This window comes from Rhea pennata, chromosome 18 (assembly GCF_028389875.1).
Source record: "Rhea pennata isolate bPtePen1 chromosome 18, bPtePen1.pri, whole genome shotgun sequence".
Lineage (NCBI taxonomy): Eukaryota > Metazoa > Chordata > Aves > Rheiformes > Rheidae > Rhea > Rhea pennata.
This window is the reverse complement of record NC_084680.1, coordinates 88,402-109,953: the sequence shown is the minus strand read 5'-3', so window position 1 is coordinate 109,953 and position 21,552 is coordinate 88,402. Positions and strand designations below refer to the sequence as shown.

At 52.4% G+C, this 21,552-nt stretch overlaps 1 protein-coding gene and 1 pseudogene across 1 annotated transcript; one reads left to right on the top strand and one right to left on the bottom strand.

Annotated features, from left to right (window-relative positions):
* The window catches only part of LOC134148781 (DNA polymerase epsilon catalytic subunit A-like), a 28,101-nt pseudogene extending 16,779 nt beyond the window's left edge, over positions 1 to 11,322 (bottom strand).
* Positions 11,323 to 14,197: 2,875 nt separating this feature from the next.
* Positions 14,198 to 21,455, top strand: LOC134148669 (kinetochore protein Nuf2-like). The gene is given in 9 exon segments (XM_062591046.1): positions 14,198 to 14,335; positions 16,204 to 16,280; positions 16,905 to 16,966; positions 17,490 to 17,587; positions 17,829 to 17,902; positions 18,830 to 18,926; positions 20,236 to 20,298; positions 20,509 to 20,629; positions 20,745 to 21,455. Coding segments are annotated over 8 exon segments (624 nt in total). The 5' UTR covers positions 14,198 to 14,212; the 3' UTR covers positions 20,539 to 20,629; positions 20,745 to 21,455.
* The last annotated feature ends 97 nt before the right edge of the window (positions 21,456 to 21,552 follow it).

Genomic DNA, 21,552 nt, shown 5'->3' with positions numbered 1-21,552 from the left:
GTACACCTGGCAACTGTAACAGCCTGACTGGATTTCAAACCGAGCCTTATTTTATCCCCCTGTCCAGGGCAGAAAGTTTGTTGTTTGCCGCTAAGGGGATCAAATCGGAGGGACCTCCTAGACCATCTGCAAGACAAAACAGAAAACACCTTCCTGACTGGACTGAGGTTACCCACCTGCAACCTGTTGGTCAGAATGATGTTGGGGTACATGGCCCCTACATCTAAATGGTAGATAAGGGGGCATTCAATTCCGTTAGGAACATCCTTCAAGGAATTCAGCTTGACTTTGATTTCATCACAAGCCTGCAGGGAGATGTAAAAAAGTAAAATTCAAACAAGAAGGAATTAATGATGCAGTCACATACGCACTATATTTGGTCCTTTACTTCCGACATGCACAGAGACACCTGCCACTGATTCTGGGGAACAGAGGAAGAGTATGAAAAACTAAAGGAATAGGATTAAGAAGAGTGGCAGCGGCGAGTCTTCTTTAGCCACCAATCTTTAAGGTTTTCTTTTGGACCTCCAAGGTAGGTTTCATCTACACTGCAAATGTCTACAGATAAGTTTCTCCTGTCTCTCTCCATGGAGTATAAAATGAGTCTAAACAGGCATCTTTAACATGTGGTGTCTCACCAGACATATTCAGGATGAGAAAAATCAGCCTTGCCTCCAGCCTATGCCAGTTCTTTATTAATATGGGAAATAAGGCACAGATGGACATGGGGCAGAACTCAAAGCTGAAGAAAGTTGTTATACAACACCAATATGTGTGCACAGGACCCAGGCTTGCCTAAAGAAATGTGCTGCAACTCCACCCTCACAGTTCTGCTCTCCTTGGAAAGCCCAGTCATGCCTCTGGCCCTGCAGGCTGAGGCAGGACAACAGACCTCCTGGAAGTTGGTGACTTGATCCAACGGCAAACCTTCTTCCTCTTCGACAGCATGCCGGAGCGTCTTCTCCACATGCTGCATCAGGAAGTTAAAGGCAGCAGGATTCTGCAAGGATACAGGAATGATACCGAGACCTCTTCTAGCCCTGACACCCATCCTCACACACTGCCCAGGGAAGGGGGGCAGGGGGTGACAGCTTCTGCAAGATTATCCATGCTCCAGCGTAGCTTCGGCGATCTTTGAAAACAGGCTCACTACTTAGCAGAGCATGTCTCAGTATGGGTAGAGAGCAATTCATCTCATCTGAAGGGCAGATGGCTGAAACAGGTCAGCTGAATGGCATCTTGAAATGCCCCTTCGTTCACTGATCAGCTCCAATGTGAGCAGGCAGATAATGTTGGCCAATTAGCTGGCCTGACCTCCACAGCCAACTTGAGAGCTCTCTAGAACTGAAGGACGGTGGCTTTTTGCTAAGAACCCTACAACTCACAAAAGTCTACACCACTGGCACTAAGGCAAAACACAAAGCAGAGAAGAGATGGTGGCTGCTCCCCGGCCCTTGGAGTTCTCCTGCAAAGGAGGCTATATAGGGCAGCTAACAAGAAGAGAAGATTGCATGCATGTTCCAGAGTGCAACACTTAGGGGGCTGACCTAGCAGTCAGCTGCTCACACATCTAAGGCTCTAAGGGGCCAAGGATTTAGATTTAAGGTCCTTCTAAATTCACAGTGCACGTTCCCTTAAGATCATTCACGAGATTAAGGCCACTAAAATAAGCAGCACTGAGGTGTGGTGTATCACACAGCAAAGAGAGAAGCTGCCTCTAAAACTTACAATCTAGACAGTAGCACCAACCAGAAACAGGTAAAAGAGGCCAAAAGAAGCTTGGCTTGAGTGGGAGAAGGACAAAGATATAATCCTGATGAGACAAAAACAGAGTCATCTCTGCCAACAACCACTCGCTCAAAGAAAACCAAAAACCAAAAAAAAACCCTCAACCAACCAATAAACAAAGTAAACAAACCCACACAAAAGCAATGAACCACTCTCCTTGCTGTAACACTGTCTTTACCCAATAGCCAGTCTGAGGTCATGAAGAGCAACTTCTCCAACCCTTCCCACCTAAACTCTAAGCAGGTTCATACACTCAAGCCATAAATTAGGTATCAGTTTTATAACAGGTATTGCTATTGGGTATCCGCCAAAAGAACAGAGGATGGTAATTCCAGTTGGAGGGTTATTCCCTACTGCCATGCTCTCCAGAAAGAAGAGAAAGAGCATCATTGCATTACCATTTTAAAGCCTCTGTCACAACACCTTGATTGTGTCCTTACCTTTTTAAAGCAGCAAGGGATGTCACTGCGAAAAACCCCAGGTTCCAGAGCTTCCACCTGGCCTCCTACATACGTCTCCGAGTCCAGCACGTGGCCATCATCTGTAAGTTTGTTGAACTCCTGCTCCTGCTTGTTGCGGAAGATGATGTTGGCGTGATAGGCCTGAACCATCAGCAATGCTTCACACAGTGTCCCAGAACCTTTTCTTAACACCTGTAAAAGACAGACATCAAAAGCTGGACTTAGAAAGAAGCGCTGTAAAGGGTGCTGCTGGAATTAGGCTGGCCTTATCACCACATCATTGAACTTAAATGTCTGATTTGGTGCCCAACATGATGTGTTTATTCAGGCAGTATTGAAGCCCAAGGCAAGAAGGAGCACAGTAAGGAAACAAAACCAACTCCTTCACTTAGGCTACCCATAACTGGTCTATGGAAAAACAGCTATGACTGCTGTACTGCAGAAAGGAAGCGCATTTGGAGACTACTTTCCCTCCTTTCCTTGGGAAAAACTATCCAAACTGTAGAAATTAGTTCTATTGCCAATGTGTCACTGTTGCGTGAAGCATGCAGCTCTCTGCCCAGAAAAGAAATTGTTTCAGGCATGCACTCACCTCATCAGGCTCCATGGGAAGGATGGTGCACAACGCGAAAATGAAAGGGTGCACATACTTCATATACATGTAATAGGTAGCAACTGCATCAGACACCAAACAGGTGGCCAGAGTCTGTTGAGGAGAAAGACAAATCAATCCCAGTCACATTTAATACAGCAGTTAACACGTACAACGGGAAACAATGAAAGGTTGAAATCAGCAGGAAGATGCAAAAGGTATATTTCTGCATACAAACATCCCAGCATGTAAAGAGTTATCAGTTGGCTTAAGACGACATTCTGCTTTAACCTGAATTACATAAGCCAGCTCCGAATTAGCAGAAATGGGGAAGATGAGCTTACTGCCACATATCCGCACAGATGCCACTCCGGAGCGGTCAGGAGGCCACTCTTGGCCTACAGAGATCTCCAGGGCTTCGGCAGAAACCTCATTAAGGTGTCTCCTGGACACTAGCAAAGTACTGCTCCGTTGCAATGCCCCGAGTACTACCGTTTTGCAGAAGTGTAAATAACACAAATATACAGTGCAACGCCAATGCCAGAAACACATCAAGGAAATTCTATTCTTCCCTAAGCTTAAGTTCTTTCAGGTGTCTGAAATTCAGCAAGATACACTGACAACTTCTCAAAGACACTGCATTAACTTAAAGGATTTCACAAAGCTCTAACTCAAAGGTTCACTAATACTGCAGATGCCCAGAGATACAGCACCGGGTGGGAATACCTGAGGCTCCTCTGTAGCCGTCCGGCACATCTCTTCAGGGTCCGGCTCCACTGCATCATAACCCAGTTTTGCTTTCGCTGCTGCTTTCAGGTTGTGACTTCCCACTGGCAGGTAACTCTCTCTCTTCACCCACCTAGACAGAATAATGAAAATGCCAGTCTACGAAGAGACAGCCCTGCACTTCAGAAAGGGCTGCTATGTACAAAAAGATCTGCATTACTCTAACAGGGAAAGGTGAGAGCAGAACATCCAAGTGCAGTGGAATAAGAAGCTGCACAGCTTTAGACAGTCTGCATATCTACCCATGCTCTTAAATCCTGACTCGTACAAATTCTGCTATTCAAATCATTTCTATTGCTCAGATTTTTCTCAACCCTCATACTTCAGAGACTTCAAAGATAAACGTTTAAACACAGGAGGAGGTATCAGCAGGACTGCAAAGAGAGGCAGTTGTTTTCCAGAGTCTGGACACTGGTCCAATGTGAAAAAACATTCAAGTCACAACTGCCAAGACAGACAGCCCTCTCCTGTACACACACACACACACACACACACACACACACACACATGCACGCACCCTTTCTTTTCCTCTCTGTGCTAGGCAGGCTGTTGGGTTAGAATATGGCCCTGTGCCCACTACAACGGTTTGGTCTTATCCTGTCCTTTTACCTGCTGTCCAGGACAGTTCTCAAACTCCCAATGACAGCCACCAGCAGACTGTATAAACACAGTTAGTCGTTCAGGCTAGTGTGGGCAAGACGTAACTTCTGTACATAATGGCACACAACGGAGTACCGAGTAGAAGCAGCACAACCAAAGATGGGGGTGCTAGTCCTTTCCTAGTAAGATGTAACTCATGATAGCAGTGCACAGAGATGGAAAAGGGACAGTATTCAAATACATCAACTGTAGGCATTTTATACAAATTTAACAGATAAAGATGCAGTTATACGGTACAGACGCAGCATTCGGTACCTCAGACAATCCATGTGGATGCACTGCGGGGCTTTGTACTCTCCCTGGCTGCCCTTCTGAAATCCAATCTCCTGATACATATTAATTCCATGAGCTGCTGCTCTTGCTTCCACAAAAGGCCTGAGGAGAGAGACAATGCAGAAGAGAAGAAACAAAGCAGTCCCTTTCCTCCACCCCATCCCCACCCCAAGGGTTTCAGAACTGCTTTCTTGTAAGCTACTTAATGAGGAATTTTTCTTGTGAATTCTCCTTTGCTCCAGACCTTACCCGTGACAGCTGGCCACAGTGAAAACTCCCTGTAGGGCAGAGCTACTGCAAGAAGGAAGCTGCTTGCTTACATCCTATACCAGGAGGCAGAACATTATGATCGAGTTTCCCTCGCTCCCCAAAGGCTTGGCTGCTCTGGTCTCCCTATTGTTCTGCAGTTCTCCTTTGACACTTTGCCTGTTCTCCAGTTACTGAGGTCATCCGTGTACAAACATTGCCAAATCAACAACAATCTAGAAGTAGCTCAGCAATCCCAGGACCAACTGATGAGACTCTATAGAAGTTCGTATTTCAAAGCCAATAAACATAGCTCTGCTCAGGGAAAAAAAAAAAAAAAAAAAAGTTCTGAATTCCACCTCCCCCTCTTCGACAGTCCTCTGCAGGCTGGCAATCCAAGACTCAGCCCAGCACTCCAGATAAAGAGCACATAATCAGGATGTAAACAGGTTCCCAAACTGGTTGGATAGTCTGCGTAGATAAGAACACATGTGGCCGCTATGTGACCTCCAGACAAAGGACATACAGGCTGGTACCCAATCTCACCTCATGGCCTAGACAACATTTCCTTTTAGAAACCAGGTTAGTTTTCATTCCTGATCTTACCAGTCAAAGAAGTCTCCATCGTATGTGACAATGATAGTAGGTTTGGTCTCCTGGACATGTTCAAACCGCCTCTGCATTAAATGAGCCTAGTATGCAACAGAGGATTAAAAAAGAACCCAAAACAAAAAACATCTCCCCCACAAACACAAACACTCAGCAAATTCACCTCCTGCAGGCAGGCACTGGATATAATACAACTGATGCAGTCCTTCCCCTCTGCTCTTGACCTAGCTAGAACCTGATCTGCCTCATCGTCACACCATGAAATGAAAGCACCACCAGCACCGTGACTGTCCGCTGTGCTCCCCAAAGATACACTCTATTGGGTGATAAGCTCTCTTTGGCCTACAAGAGACCAAGGCAGATAAAAAGCAGCCTGATTTCCCAAGTAGAACCTACTTACCTCATCTGGTTCATTAGACACAGGATGGACCCTCACACTCCGGCTTGGGAGTAAATTCAAAGTCCTCAATATCCTCACAGACAATCTCCTTGTTTGTGATCAGATAGCCCTAGAGAGTTGACAAAGGAAGAGTTACTGAGGACTCAGATCCCTGCTACACCAGGGACAGGTTCCTGAACAACCGGAACACACTGCCTAAAGGATGAAATAGTCTTCCATCGATGCGATAATCCTTGCACAGCTTGATAGGTAGAGCTTTTGTCAAGTGGGAACGGCTCTTTGGAGGTCACCTTCTGAACAATTGCTTACAATCACCTAAAGGGTGCCAAAAGGGAGACAACTTAAGGGCTATACTCTCCAAATTACTACTGCCCCTCAAAGGGGCACCAGTAGCCTTAGCTGGGTTCTCCAACATACAAAACGAGGAAATCCTTATGCATCATTCAGACTAGACTTCAATTTTATTTCCACAGCCATTACATATAGACCAAGCAACTAGCAACAAAGCAAGCCAGGGACCAGACCGCCAAAGGTGACATGCTCGTTTGCTGTCTAGCATTCTGCTCCAAAGCATGAAGAAAAGAACTGTTGTTCCATTACCTGCCCATCAACCACGTAGGAGATCATCGTGATCCGGTCTGCCTCTGCATCAGGAACCTTCAAAGGGAGTTTGGTAGTTTCAATGTCAAAGGCGAGAACAACCGGATCCTGAATATGACCAAATACATTAAACTCAAATCAGCTTTAGAGTATGATTTAACGAGCAGTTCTCATTAGATTAACAACTAATTTACCTAAGTAGGTTTATGCACATCTCAGACCCAGCAGGCTTGACTGTAGGAGACAAGGTAGCAACAGTGGTACCCACTGATAACCAAACAGCAAAATTCATTAACAGGAGAGAACGGAATAACAAAAGCTTCTCTTTAATGCAACAACCCCCTTCGAGAAAGAGAGTCATCAGGATTGACAGCACGTGAGGAAACATTGCGCAGGCAAAAAACACTTATTACCTCTATGCCTTTATAAGAGAGGTTTCTTATGGCATTGGATTTATAAAGCATAACAACGAGTTTAAGAATAGTTGGGCACCCCAGGAATCACCTGGAACAAATGATGTACACCTCTCAGTTGGGCAGGAAGTGCTCACTTCACTAGATTCCTCTTCCTTTGAAATGGTTCAACTGAAATCAGACATCAGGTGTAGGAAACCAAAGAGAAAATTGGAATTCTCATTTGTACTTTTTAGTCTGTGTGACTAGGGGAATCCTAAGAAGCCCATGGGCCAACCATCCTAAGGAGACCTCTTTCCTTGACAGCATAGACGTATAGACATTGCTCGCCTGGTCTCGCTCTCTGTTTCTCCTCACAGCAAGAGAGATCTCTTTCCGCACCTTCACCAAGTCCTCCACCACGTGGAAGGATAACTTAATGTAGTTCTGCTTAAGATCCACCAAGTGAGTTGGCTACAAAGCAACAAGACAGTGCCAGCTAAGGGTGGAAAAGAGTAATGAGGGAAAGGGGAAGACTGCTAACAGTAAGAAAGCGTTGGGAAGGCAAATTATACTGGCACACGTGGAAGAACTGGCCAAAGAAGAGGTAGTAATTGGATGGAAAGACTAGGAGTGAGAAGAGATGCTAGCAAGCACGTAAGACAGCGAAGAACATATGAGCTATGCCAGTTCACACCAAGGGCCATCTTGTCTTGTTGTCTGTTTCCAAGCGCAATCACCAGTACACACCCAAGAAAGAGTAAATGTATACTATCCCCCTCTGCCACAACACTCTTAATCTCCAACCATTTCTAGCTCAGGAAGTTTCTTGAGCATCCTGTGAAAAAGACTATGTGCTGGAGCAGAACATATATTTTATTTACTATTACTATAAGAAGTAATTACTATCAATAAGCAATAATTAGCCTATACATGATATGCAATGCAAACAGTGCTTGAAGATTAAAGGTAAGCATACTGCTTCCCTTTACTGCTTAGCCCCTTTCTACTCCACTTGAGCTCGAAAGAAAGAAAGAAAGAAAGAAAGAAAGAAAGAAAGATTAGTTATTCAATAGTACAGCAGGCAGAGGAATACTGACCAGATCCAAATCTTCTTTGGGGACAGTTTCCAGCTTTGAAATGTTCCCTTGAAACTTCTTGGAGAGGAAGGATGACACTTCTCGTTCACAGCCCTGCAAAGAAACTGGAGAATGAGCAACAAAGCCAGACACTTCTCCAGAGGAGAAGACAAGCTCACAAGAGGTTCTGGCACTAGTGTCCTCAATTGTGAGGGGAGGACACGAGGCTGTCCTGAAATCCTGGCCATCTGGAAATCTGTTCCTTCACACTGGGGCTCTCTTTGATCGTCAATTCACAGCACCGTCAGAACAAACCCAGTTTTGCAGCACGAGCAGGATCAAGACGAGATGAGAGGGGAAATTTACCCCTGTTTGGGCTTAGAAGAAGTGAAATAGGCTCCAGAGATCAATTTTAGGACAAAAAAAGAACAGGAAAAATATGACAGCTCCTTGAAGGGATAATTCATCACATAACAAACCAACCTCCCTCTAAGAAACCTTAGTGGAGCCACCATACTGATACAGCTGCTTCCCATCTCAGGTCTTCTCTAACAGCTCTGACAAAACCACCAACAGAAGCACTGGAGCTGTATTTTTCTCCTACCAACCCAAGAAGATGGTCGGTCACAAGGCCTCTCAGCTGACTGGGGGACCCTTCAAGTCAAACCTGCCCTTGTCTCTGGGACCTCGGCCACTAGTTTACTCAAGACCCCACTTGCCAGTGCGCAGCTTCCAAGTCCATACTCGCCTTCTGGGTAGCGATGTAGAAATACGGCTTATAGGGCAGGGCCACCCAGGAGAAATCAAAACCGGTGAACATTGCGCGACCCTGCAGCCAAGGTGAGAAACCAACCCAACGGTTCCCAACGGAAGCAACGGGCACCGCGCTGCCCTTGCTGCGCGTTGCTGGCATTTCTGTGCCACACACACATCCCTGCATCTCTGCAGCACCCACATTGGCCCCCAAGGGTCCCAGGTGGACCCAGCGTAGGGCAGACAGTGCTGCTGCCTTGTGGGTGATGCCTGGGGCCCAGAAGAGCCAAACCGGTGGGGGCAGGCAGGACGCCCAGCCCGGGCACCAGCGCTGCACTGGAGGAACGGGATGCACCTCGAAGCAGCTCCCATCCTCCGGGATGAAGTAGTCCACAGCGCTCACCAGCCGCCGGTCCTCGCCCAGCACCTCCGTCTGCACATGCACATGGCCTGTTACGACACACGACCCCCCCCGCCCCCTCCCACCCCAGTCCTACCGGGTGCCTGTCGGTGACACCTCCCCTGCCCCAGTCCTACTGGGTGTCTATTGGTGACACCTCCCCTCACACCCAGGTCCTACCGGGTGCCTGTCGGTGACACCTCCCCTGCCCCAGTCCTACTGGGTGTCTATTGGTGACACCTCCCCTCACACCCAGGTCCTACCGGGTGCCTGTCGGAGACATCTCCCCATCTCGTCGGTGACATTCGCCCCCCGTCCTACAAGGTGCATGTCGGTGACCCCCCCATCGTTGTCCCCCCTAGTCCTACCAGGTGCCTGTGGGTGACACCCCCCGCCGGTGACATCCCCCCCCGGCCCAGTCCTACCGGGTGCATGTTGATGAGCCAGCCCGTGCGCTCGCCACGCTCCGTGGGCCGCTCGAAGCCGAACAGTGTGTCCAGCCGCTCCGTGCGCTGCGAGCGCTCCAGGCGCTTGAGGGAGGACAGCGAGGAGCCATCGTCCCTGCAGGACGCCGCGCCGCCAGCCGCCGCCCAGTCCCCGCCGCGACCCACCCCCTCCCCCCCACACCTCCCGCTGCCGCCTGGCCCCAGTGCTCACTGCCCCCCCCAGCCGCCGCCGCCGCCGCCGCCCGGCTCCGCGCCGCCCCGCAGCACCATCCCGCCGCGGCCAGAGCAGCCCCGCGCGCTGCCCCCACCTCCCGCGAGCGGGAAGCCTGCCAGCCCCGCCTCCCCAGGGAGAGCACCAATCAGAGAGCGGCACCGCAGCCAATGGTCGCTCTCTTCCTCGACCTCTGCCCCGCAGCACGGCGGCTGCGCTGGCCACGCCCCTCGCGGCACCTTCCCGGGCAGGCCCCGCCCCCGCCCCGGCTGCCGCTGCCGCGCACGCGCCTGCGCGGGGGCGCCCGGCGCGGCCCGACCCGGCCCGGCCCGGCGCGGTGCGGCCTGTCGTGGGGCGGCGGCGCTGCGCGGGAAGCGGCTGCTGCTCCTGAAGCGGCGCCGTCGCAGGGGCAGTTGCGTGTCATAAGTTACTCTCTTGAAGGTCAATTCATACAGAGAGTTTGTTAAATCATGTGAACAATTCATTTAATTAAGTAAGCAGCCACAAGCAAAACTGCGCTGGGCGGCCGGGGAGTCTCAGCTCCGCGAACGGCGCGCGCCTCCCTCACACACAGTCCCCCCTTATAGTCTGCGTTGTAATCTCCCGGTGCGTCCCGCGCATGTGTGAGTTGCTGGGGGGGTCGTCTGAAGCTCTCTGGTGGTCGTGGAGAGGAAGGCCGTGCTCTTCTTCTGCCTCTTTATTTTGGTTTGTCTCCTTGTGAGTGATCACAGGGGTTTGCTTATCTGTTGTGTTGACTCCCTTTTGGGATGCTGTTCTGTGAGAAAATTACAGGCGCCTGCTTATCTTTTCTTTATCCTTTTACCTTCAAAACCTCTGAGCAGCTTGTTGCTTACTTCAGCTCTTCATAGTCCTGCAAGATAGCTAGGGCCCCGACACCGGTTCCACAAGGGGTCATATAAGCTTTTGTGCTTACCATAATTTATTTGTCTGACACCATGTCTCAACCCTGATTGTTGTAAAACCTCCTCCTCCCCCTCCATCGGCTTATTCCTCCTTCTAAACAATGAACAAAGAGTTACAATTTATTACACAGAGGAAGAAGAGGCGCCGTGCCCCAAAGCCCTGTGTTAGGAGCAGCACAGGCTTTGCTTGGAGCCGGGCGAGAGCGCGGCTGCTGCCGCGTGGGGCAGCGAGAATAACTGGGCAGTGCTCTCCGCGCCTGGGGAGGCTGTGAAACGCAGCGCAGCCGCATGAGGCAGCCGTGCACGCGGCCGTGTGCCGCGCTGGAGCGCGGTGTTAGTGCGGGCGGCCAGGGCAGTGCGGGGGTGCTAGCGTGTCTCTTCTTTCTCCGTGCCCTCGTCTCGGCGTAGGGAGGCAGAGCGGTTTCTGGCGCAGGCGGAGCAGCTTCCTGCGGTGCCCGGCCAGAGCAGAGGGACGCCCGGGGCCGCGCGCTCCTGCGAGTGCAAGGCCGTCGTGGAGCTGGTGCTCGTGCCCCTGGCTCACCACCACACGGCAATGGGCAACGATGCCAGAGCCCTCTACTACCTGCTGGAGAGCGCGGCTGCCTGCTTGCACGTCTCCGACAACTACCTGGTGAGTTGTCCTGCGTGCCAGAGGCCGCTGCACGTGGAGGCCTCTCGGTGGCCTTGCCCAGGGCAAGCCCATTTCCCCCCTGCACTAGGACCGGCCTCTGTGGGCCCTTGGGGGCGAAGGGCTGGGGTCGGAGCCGGGGTTTTCCTCCTGCTTGCCTGTCCCGGGGCAAGAGCCGCGGGGCAGGGGAGCGGGACCTTCGCGCGAGGTGCCCAGCAGGGAGGCGGTGCGGAGGAGCGCTCGTGCCCGCGGCGTGCGCTGTGGCATCGGCAGGGGCAGGGGCACGGCCTCCGTGGGGAGCTGTGCAGGCGGGTGGGAGTGCTGGGGCTGGAGGCGGGCTCCGCAGCGCCGCTCACCCGCTCTCCGTGCGCTTGCTCCAAGGCCTTCACGAGCCTGCGCAAAGCAGAGGCCCTGAGGAGCTCGGCGGCTCAGAAAGCCCCGGTGCCGGCCTGCTTTGAAGAAGCCACCTTCCTGAGCCTGCAAGGGGAGGTAAAGCGGCAGGGCGGCCGCGAGGGCTCTCGGGGCGGGAGGAGCGGGATGCCGTGGTGGCGTGGGGCAGCCGGCGGGGGCGGCGGGGGGACACCTCTGGCACTTTGAGGCCCGGCCGCAGTGAGCAGCCCTGCCTGCGACCGCCGCGTCCTCCGGCCCCAGCCGGTCGAGGCCCTCGGCCTCACGTCGGGCAGGGGCGGGAAATGTGGTGTGAGCTCAGTCGGAGCCCTCGGGCACCGCCTGAAGAAGCCTTCTCCTGGGCAGGTGTGCTACAACGTGGGACGCGTGGAGCTGGCCAAGACGACCCTCAGGAAGGCGCTGAGCCTGCTGGGCCGGAAATTCCCGGGCACCTCGGCTGCCGCCTTCTTTCAGCTCCTGCTGGAGCAGTCGGCGCACGCCTCTCACCAGAAGAGCAGAGGCTCCTGCCCTCCCGCAGAGGCGGGGTAAGGAGCTCAGGGGGAAGAGAAGGGCAGAAAGAGCCCTTTCCTTGCTGGTGCTGAGCCCCTCGGCCACCAGCTGCCTAGGCTTAGGGCTAGAGTCAGGTCCTGGCGAGGGCGACGCTGCGCAAGGCGCTGGGGGCTGCTGTCGGGGGAGGCGGGCTGTGTCGTCTCGAGGGGGACGGCGCGGGTGAGAGCAGAGGGGTGTTAGCGGGGAGCACAGGCTGCAGAGGGAAAGGGAGTGTGCAGGAGGGAGCAGGCGGTGGGCCCGGGGGGAAGCGGAGGCGAGGGGCGAGGAGGAGGGAGCTCAGGGCTCGCAGCTGGGTGCCAGCCTGCCGCACAGCACCCCTTCTGCTGCCGGTGCCCGGCTTTGCTGGTCGGCGCGGGCTGTAGTGCCGTCGCGTCCTTGCGAGCAGTCACCTTTCCCCGGGGTGCTTCTCGGTGCTCCTGCATCCGCCCCTGCAGCCCTGCCCGCCCCAGCCGCCTCATGGGCCCCGCGCCTCCCCGGCCCTGCCAGGCTCGGCCCCGCGCGGCTCGCGGCTGCGGCTCAGCAGTTTCTCTTGCGTGGCAGGACGGAGAGGCTGCCCTGGCTGTTCCAGCAGAGCCGCTGCCTTTCCTTGCTGCGGCAGCTCTTCAGCCTGGAGAACACTTCCAGCGGCCGGAGGCTCTCGCTCCTCGCAGCGCTCATGAGGGTCAACGCGGCCGAGGAGTCCGAGGACGCGAGTCACGTGAGTGCCTTCTCCGCGCCGCAGCAGCCGCAGCAGGCGGCTGCGCGTCCGACATGGCTCCTTTCCCCTGGCCTGGCAAGAGCAGCCGCAGGGTCTGCCCCGGCAAGGAGAGGCCAAACAGGACGGGGATGTCCCCGTCCCGGGACTTCTCTCTGCGAGCTCCCAGGAGACGGGGCTTGCTGTTCTTCTGGGCTGCTCCTCTCATTGGATTTGTATCGTGACTGTCACCCTTGGGCAGGCTGTGGCTGTGGGAGGCGTGCGAGTGAAAGAGAAGAGCGAAAGTGGCGGTGGGGTTTGTGGCCCTCTAGGCCCGAGAGTCACCCTGGCGAGATCCAGTCTTGTGCATTCTGCTGTCTGGACCTTTCTAGATCCTCGCGTCCTACCTGGAATATGTGCAGTGCTGCCAGGAGCTGGGCCGCCAGGAAGAGCGGATGGAGAGCGGGCGGGCGCGCGGCCGTCCAGCTTAGCTCCGGCGTCGAGCCCTTTGGAGGAGGAGGGGCGTTAACCGTGGCAGAACTGGCCCAGGCCCTGTCCCGTCTGCACCTCAGCCTGGGAAATCTGCCCCTCTCTGTTGACGTCGGTAGGTGCTGCCCCGGCTCCCTGGGAGAGGAGATCTCTGCGGAGAGAGCCTCTGCGAGTCGGCTTTATTCACTCATTCATTTATTTCCCTCTGCAGTGCACGGAGCTGGAGAAGCCCGACGTGGACCGGGAGCTTCCAGGCACGCTCTTCACGGCGCTCTTTCTCCAGATGAGGTAATGCTGCCGCTGGGCACGGTGCGGTGTCGGGGGGCCACCGGAGATCCTTTGGGCCAGGGTCACGGGAGCCTTTCCCCGGAGACTTGTTGCCAAAAGATGAGTGGGTGAAAAGAAGAGCGATGGGAACTCCCCTGGAGGTTCTCCAGGAGGAGCACAGAAGGGGGAGAGACGGGTGAGGAGAAGCGGGGTGGGACGCGTGCCAGGGTGCGGAGTTGAATCCCACCGCGCGGAGCTGCTCCCTGGGGCTCACTGCGTGCCTCCCCAGTGCCCGGAGCGTGCAGGAGCGCTCTCCAGGCTGGAGAAGCAGGTGGCTGGAGAGCCCGGGATCGCCGTGCAGGCGTGCTGCTCCTCCTGCTGCCGGGACCTCGCAGCGCGTGGAGGGGGCCGGGGCCGGGGGGCGGTCCCGCCGCGCACGGCTGCCGCTGATTGGCTGCGGGGGCGGGGCGGAGCGCGGGGATTGGTCCGGGCGTGGAGGAAGTGACGACTGGGCGGGGCGGGGCCGGCGCCGGGTTCAAAGGGCGGCGGCGGTTGGCGGCGGCGGTTGGCGGCGCCGCCATGGAGGTGCTGACGTTCCGGCGCTGCAGCCCCGCCGACATCGCTACCTGCCTCCGCGGCCGCGTCCGGGCCGGCTGCGAAGCCCGCAGCCTGGCCAAGGGCGACCTGTTCCCCGGCCCGAAGGTGCGGCGGGGCAGGGCGGGGCGGGCGCTGAGGCGACGCGCGGGCTTTGGCCCCCCGCGGCGCGGGCGGGCGGGGGGGGCCGGTGCCCTGCAGCTGTCAGAGCGCGCGGTGCCGCCGCTCGTGTTGCAGAGCGCGGCGGAGCGGTGCCGCGCGGCTCCCTCGCCTCGGGGCGGTAGCGGCGGGGCTGCTTTTCCGGGCGGCCCGGGAGCCCTGCGCGGTGCGGGTGACACGCTGGTTTGTGTCTTTGCTTTCGCAGCCTGAAGTCTTGCACGTGATTTTCATGAGAATCCTGCAGAAGGTGTACGGGATCCGCCCAGAGCATTTCTTTGTGGTTCGTGTGCAATGTCCTGGCTCGCGTGCAGCGGAACGTGTGGGGCAGATAATAAATGTTGGCCGTAGAGATGAAATGTTGAAGCATTGCTCTCCTTTGCGTGACGTGAGGTCAGGAGGATGCCGCCAGGAAGGTACGGTTTTCCACGTGCTGACAGAGTGAGGAGGAGCTTGGAAATCCTGCCTGTGCTGCAGAAAGCCCAGAGCATTGGAGGCACTGTGCAGCGTGGGGATTTGCTGTGTGCGTGTCCAGGGAAGCGGCTGCTGTGTGTGTGTAGGCAGGGATGCGAGTGCAGTATTGCGGCATAGTCCTTGCAGTAGGTCCTTTGCTAGAGATCTCTTTGAAGCGGGAGTATGATGTGTGTGCGGACAGTTGCTGTGGCACAGCTGACTGCACCTGAGAATCAAAGAAGATTCTGCCTGTTTTCTGGGAGTTTGGTTCAGGTCAAGGCGCTTCTCAAAAGAGTGGGCTTTGGGTGTGCTGCATCCGAGTTGCTCTTTTTTCTTAAATAAAAAAAATCTTTGTTTTGATGGGTTTGTTTTTTGGGGCTGGTTTCTTCTAGGGGGTGGGGTGGGGTGAGGGTTCCTCCTCGCTTCCTGCCCTGTCCGGGCCTCTGCCTTTGGCCCCGGTGGGAGGAGGGTGCCAGCTCCAAGGGGCCGTGGAGAAGGGCAGTGAACGCTGCCTGCGGAGCGTGGCCCACTGCAGCCGTGCGTTTGCCGCGCAGCGTCCGAGGGCGGCTGTGGCTGGTGGCCTTGGCAAACGGATGCTGTCACGTTGATTGTCGTCGTCCTCTTACGGCGCGACCAGCCCAGAGCGGTGCTTGAGGCAGTCTGCTGGCAGAAGCGAGGGCAGCCTTCGGCGTCCGTTGAACAGAGCTGTGAGTCAGCTCGCTGGCCAAAACATAGCAGAGGAAGAGCTGGGACTCGTGGTGTTGTGGGGGGAGCCAAGCAGCTCCTCTTGCCAAGGGGTTCGTGTTTGTGCGACTCGGGCCTGAGCTCCGCCGCGAGAGGGGACCTGCGTGCGGGGCGCCTGACGTGGCCGCAGCGTGCTGTCTCCTTAGGGTCGGCTGCGTTTCCTTGCCCTGAGAGGGAGAGGTTTTTAAGCTGAAATGTGCAGGCTTAGGGAGCAGTTCTGGCTTCTGGGTGGCACTGTCTGGGGAGCATTTTTCCAACGGCCTTGTTTTGCAGCCTCTGGACAAATCCTAGGACGTGTCTCTCCAGGGTGAGTTTCTGTTACTTGGCAGTGACTATGTGGAGGTTTTCTTTCCTTCCTCTCTCCCTCTGTACTCCTCCCTCCCTCCCTCCCTCCCTTTTTGTGTGTGTTTCTGGAGGGGAGGGTGTTTCATGCTTGGAGTTTACTAGAGAGAAGATGCATGTCCCGCAGATGGAGCCTTAGCAGCTTGTGTTCCCCAGGGGTGCAGAGACCATCAGGTGTGTCTTCAGTCTGTCTGAGTGATATTCTGTTGTGGAGAAAACCTGCCTGTTTTTCTGGAAGTCTGCTGTGCCTGCGTATTCACTCTGCTCTCTTTCCTCTTTAGATGCCTGTCAACATTGACATCGTGTATCCCCAAATATTTGAAGGCTTTCTCCCTGTTTGTAACTTGTTTATTCACATGTAAGTACACAAGTTTGTATCCGTTTGGTTGTTACTTCTTCCAAGGCTTCAGTTCAGAGGGAATGGGGGGGTGGGGTTGGGGGCGGGTTGATTTTTTTTTTGAGCACCTGTGAGCTGGTGGTGGCTGCAGCGCTCTCTGTGCTCTCTGGTTTGGAGCAAAATGAAATTTGCAGGCGAGCAAGAGGCAGCAAGGTTGTAATAGAAAAGAAAAACCTTGGCAGCTGTCTTTTGTCTAAATCGATGCGTTACCTTTACTGTGAGGACTAGGAGGCTGCGTTAGTGACTTGATTTAGAGGGTGGGGGAGTGAAAGGGCGGGTTGGAGCGCCTGGGGGTACCGCGAATGGCCAGAAGTTCATCATCATACCCAAAAGGGGGTTTGAAGCCCTTGTTAGGTGAACTTGCCCCCCGAATTCGAGATGCCTTTGCTGCAGGGATGGGAGCGTTAAACACTAATCTGTGCAGGCGATCGTACTGTGTTAGTCTCCTGAGAGGACTTGTTGTTGTTGCGTGCTTACTGCACCTGGGCTCTGGGGTAAGAGGAGAAAATCTCTTTTGAGTGAGCGTCTATAGCACAAAAACTGCAATGGTGACTGCAGATAGATCTATGTTTTGCTTCCTTGCAGGGAGCTCTTTCTCCCGGTGTGCCGTGTTAATGACTTTGAGATTGCTGATGTTCTAAGTCCAAGTAAGCAAGTGCTTGTGATGCTGTCTGTCCTGTGTGGGAGTGTAGGGGGATTGGGGTGGTGGCACTTGACAGGCAGGCTGCTTTCCTGCCCGCTTGGCACTCGACTGCTAGTAGTTTGTCCATCAAGCTGTGGCACTCTTGAAATGGTGTGGGAATACGTGGCCATGGAAAGTAGCCTGAACTCTGTGGAGTTCTCTCTGGAGTCCTTAGGCAAATACCTCCGCAGGGAGCGGTTAGATGGTGAAAGCTGCTCTTCCGTCTCCACGGTTCCCAGCTGTGGCGATTCTGCTGCGCCGCACAGCTTAGGACAGGCTGTTGTGAAGAACGCTTTCACTTCTGGGTCTGTCTTAGCTTGTGAGAGTTTTGCTTGTTACTGATGTTCCTGCTGGGGGGGCAGAGGAAGACAAGCCCTGTTTCTGCGATCCCTTGCCTCCTCTGTGAATTATGCTTGGCCCACCTTTTCCTAAGTGATTGCAATATGCATGGAGACCAAAACAGTGATGACTTGCAATTCTAATTTCAGAAGCAAAGAGGACAGCTCGCTTCTTGAGTGGCATTCTCAACTTTATACATTTCCGAGAATCACGCTGTGGAGTCTACTTGGATTTACAGGTGAACTATGTAAGATTCGGGGCTGTGTTACTCCTGATGCTTGCTAAAACATAAGGAATGTTAACCTCAGTTTGAGAACATAGAGGTTGTACTTCTTAACTGCATGTTTTAGAAACACGCTGGGGTTTTCCTGTGGGTTTAGAGATGGTGTGTTTCAAGTGAAATACGTGATTAGCAGAGCTCAGAGAGAACCCAAAATGTAAACCGTGTTCCCCTAGAATAAAAACATCTCCACGTAATTAACTTGCAGAAATGAGCTGTGGAGTAACTGCAACAGCTGGAGACAGCAAATCAAGAGGCAGCAGTGAAGCTGGAGAAGCTGAAGTGAGTATAAGGAGTAGGAGCTGAGTTGCACTAACCTTCTTGGCTAGCTCTCCTGTTCCTAGTGCATGTGTGGGGTGTGCAACTGGGAACTTACTAGTTGAGCTTTGTGGTTTGATAGAGCAGACCGAGAACAACAGGCTTCTCTGCACCTGGTGTAGATAGTGGACAGCCCAACCGGTGCTCAGAAGTTTGGCCCCTCTACCTCCCTTCTGCTTGTCTGTGACAGCTGAGGTGGTAGTTCCTCTTGGACTAGAAGAAAAGTACTTGCTTTGAGTAACGGGTGTGGGCTTTGGTGTGTGTGGGACTAGCTTGCTGTGAAGGGCAGACGGTGTAGAGGCAGTAAGTTGAGACAGTAGTTAGCTTTGTTTCCTGGCAGTGAAACATATCTTGCTTTCCTAGGAGAGTTTTCTTTCAAACTGTCCACCTTCTCTCCCTTACCCCATCACACGTTCTCAGCATGTGCACCTCCATGCTTTGTAGCTTGGTTCTCAAAGCGAAGTAATATTTTTGAGCTTTCCTCCAAGCCTGTTTAGCTTAGTCTGGGCAGACTCAGCTTCTCCACTGGCACTTGACTTTGCTGTTTAGCCTCTTTGGGAAGCAAGCCCGGAAGCATAAAGCAGTTTCTGTTGGGTTGTGCCCTGTTAGAGGAGGGGCTTGTCTGGTGAGAGGCCAGAAGAGCTGTTGTGAGCAAAGAATAAGACTTTGGGAGTGCCTGGTTGCTGTGAGAGGAAAACTGTATTTTGTAGCTCAGAGACTGTGGTGGATCTTTAATTTGAAACCATCATTTTGATCGTCTAAGCTCTTAAGGATGAATTCTTTCTGGAGTGGTTGTTCTAGCCTCACTAATCTATCGATTTCACTAATAATGCTGAAACTGTCAATATCTCAGTGTGTGGTTGTGTTATTTATTTATTTACGTTTGCTTAGCACTGTTCCTGTAGAAGAGCAAGCAGAGTTCAGGCAGCTGTCTGATGACATTCAGGAATTGCAGCAACTGCTAAACCACGACTATCGTCGGAAAACGGTATGATCTCTCTACCCCTTTCTCTGGAATGCTGCTGTAGCTTCTGATCACAGGTGTTCCTTATTTTTGTGTTGGTTTTGTTTGTTTTGTCCCCTTCCCCTACTTTTGTGAAGGATAAAGAGGACTTTTCTGATTTAAGACAAAAAAGGTATTACAACACCACATTCTTTTTAATCCCTCCCCTTACCTCTTTGTTTACCCATAAGTGATGTGAAACATGCTTGGAATCAGAGCTAGGGTCTTTTCTTTTGAAATACATTGTTGTGGTGAATGGAGAGGCACCTCTTTTCTTGTTGAAAGGAACAGAATATGAAGGGTTTACTCAGAACTGAGGGTGAACTATGTTGGGAAATAGACTGAGGCCTAAGAAGGGTTACTTAAGGAAAGACTCTTAAAAAAAAAAAAAAAAAAAGAAAGAAAGAAAAAAAAAAATAAGCCAAGGTGGTGTTGGTAGGGAAGAGTGCTACTTTCCAGCAAGGGCAGCTTTCTTCTAGGTCTCACAGGTAACCTTTTTTGTCACTTCAGAGAAATGAAAATCTGGTTAGTATTTTTTTCGGAGGTGCTACTGTAAGCCGTCTGTCTGCTTTTAATATTAACCATGTTTCACCTTCTTATTACTGGAGACCTGGTGTATTAATGTAGGCCTTCTCAAAGTAAAAACATGACCTCTGGCAAGGAAGATTGGGTGTGTAACAAACCACAAGGGCTGATGAGAATAGAGGAAGTAAAATGGCACCAGTATTTGCTGGTTGGGATGGAGCTGGGATGGCAAGTGAGACATGCAAGCATGCCGAAAAGGCTTTGGCGTGGTAGTACAGAGAAGGGTGCTGATAGCACTGCGTAGTACAGAGGTAGCTGTTTTGGCTCTTGGGAGCTATGGGCTGTGTTCTTGTTTTCTGCGCTGCCTGCCCACGCTGATGGAGAGAACCTTCCGAAGTTAGTGCCATCTGTCACCCCTACTCCAAGTCACCTACGGCTGCCTGCCTCCTCGATGCTCCCAGTGGCTTTTCAACAATGTTTTCCTTCCCTATATTTTAAGTTTCTACAGACTGCTATTTTATCTGCTAGTTGTGGCATTCCAGAGAAACTATCAGTGAGATTTAAATAGCAGTGAGGTGTACGACCTTAACTGTGGCTTGCATCTGGGAGATTAGCTTAGTATAAGGTAGCTCTTCCCCTGAAAGAGTCTTAACCGACACTAGGGCAACTGTCTGTTCTGTTGACAGATCTAAGCTGGAAGAGTAAAGGAGGTAGCAGTTGAAAAGATGTTCATGTTGTAAGTTTGTTGCTTTGTTTCTTTTTTTGTTAGACAGCTTTGCAAGAAGTGATCTCACAAAAAAAGTCAGATATTGCGGAGAGGACCCGAAAATTGGTGAGTGTACCTTGATATAGGCTATAGTTTAAATTCCAGTTCAGCTAATTGATCATCTTTCTGCCTTTAAGATCAGGTTAGTCTTGGAGCTCGGTAACGTGATAGTTCAGGAGATGATTTTTAGCTTTTTAAAAACTGTTTCAGCTTTGCTTTTCCCACAGAAGCTTTACTGCAACTAACTGGTGATTTTTTTATTTTTTTTTTTTTTAGCCTTTACAGACTTCTCTGGTATACGCGTGAACAAACATACGTCTGTCGCCCGTTAGACTGCGCCTCTGCGTCCACTCTTGCCTATTTGGGGCCTATGGATTAGAGGCAAGATCACTTCTTGGTAATTTCACTTTTGATTCACAGTCTGCAGACAGGTCACACTGTAATGGTTATAAGATAGCCTGTTTAGCATGCTTAATGGAATTTTATCATGCTTTTCCCTTATATTTCACCAGATCCAGCTGGTGTCGGACGAAGAAGCCAGCGTCTGGCACGTGGAGTTGCTGTGTGTTTTCATGCAAGCAGATACCTCCCTAGGCAAATGGCAGTGTTAGGCAAATGACAGGATTTTATTTGCACCTCCCTTTATTCTGGTCTGTATATACACTTTGGTATCAAAACACAAGTCATTTCCAAGAATACTTTGATAATGTGTAGGCAATACGTTTTATGTTAAAAGATTCCAGCTTCAGCGATATATGATACAAACCTTAAAATTCAGGAGGATTTTCTAGGTCTGTAAGGGGACAAACATGCAAAATGTTCCTAAACCAGTGGCGGTGTAGCGGGGTCCCACTGCAGGAGGACAGATGGCATCTTTTCACCGTTGCTGGTGTAAGAAAGGAAGAAAACAGGACCCGGTGGGATCCCAGGTTCCTGAAAGCCCTAAATGAGCAAAACGCTTCAGCCCGTGCTAATCCAGCATGATTGAGGCCCGCTCCGAGCAGTCCTTAGGGTCGGGACCAAACCTACCTGCTGATGCCAGTTGTGGCGCATGAAGGATCTGGGTGCTCGTCTGCGCAGGGCAGGTGTTGGCATTGCCCCTCGCTGGCCTGCAAGGGGCTCGTGGGGCGCTCAGGAGAATCCGAGAAGTACCTGCTACAGGAATTAGACGCCTCTGGAATTTTAGCGACTGGTCAAAATCCTCATTTAGGCCATTAAATCGATTTTTGGATCCAACCGAGGGGCGTCTTTTTTTTCAACAGTTACAAAAATGCCAGATTATTTTTCCCCCAAAGTGTCAGTCTCTGCATTTAACTGCGA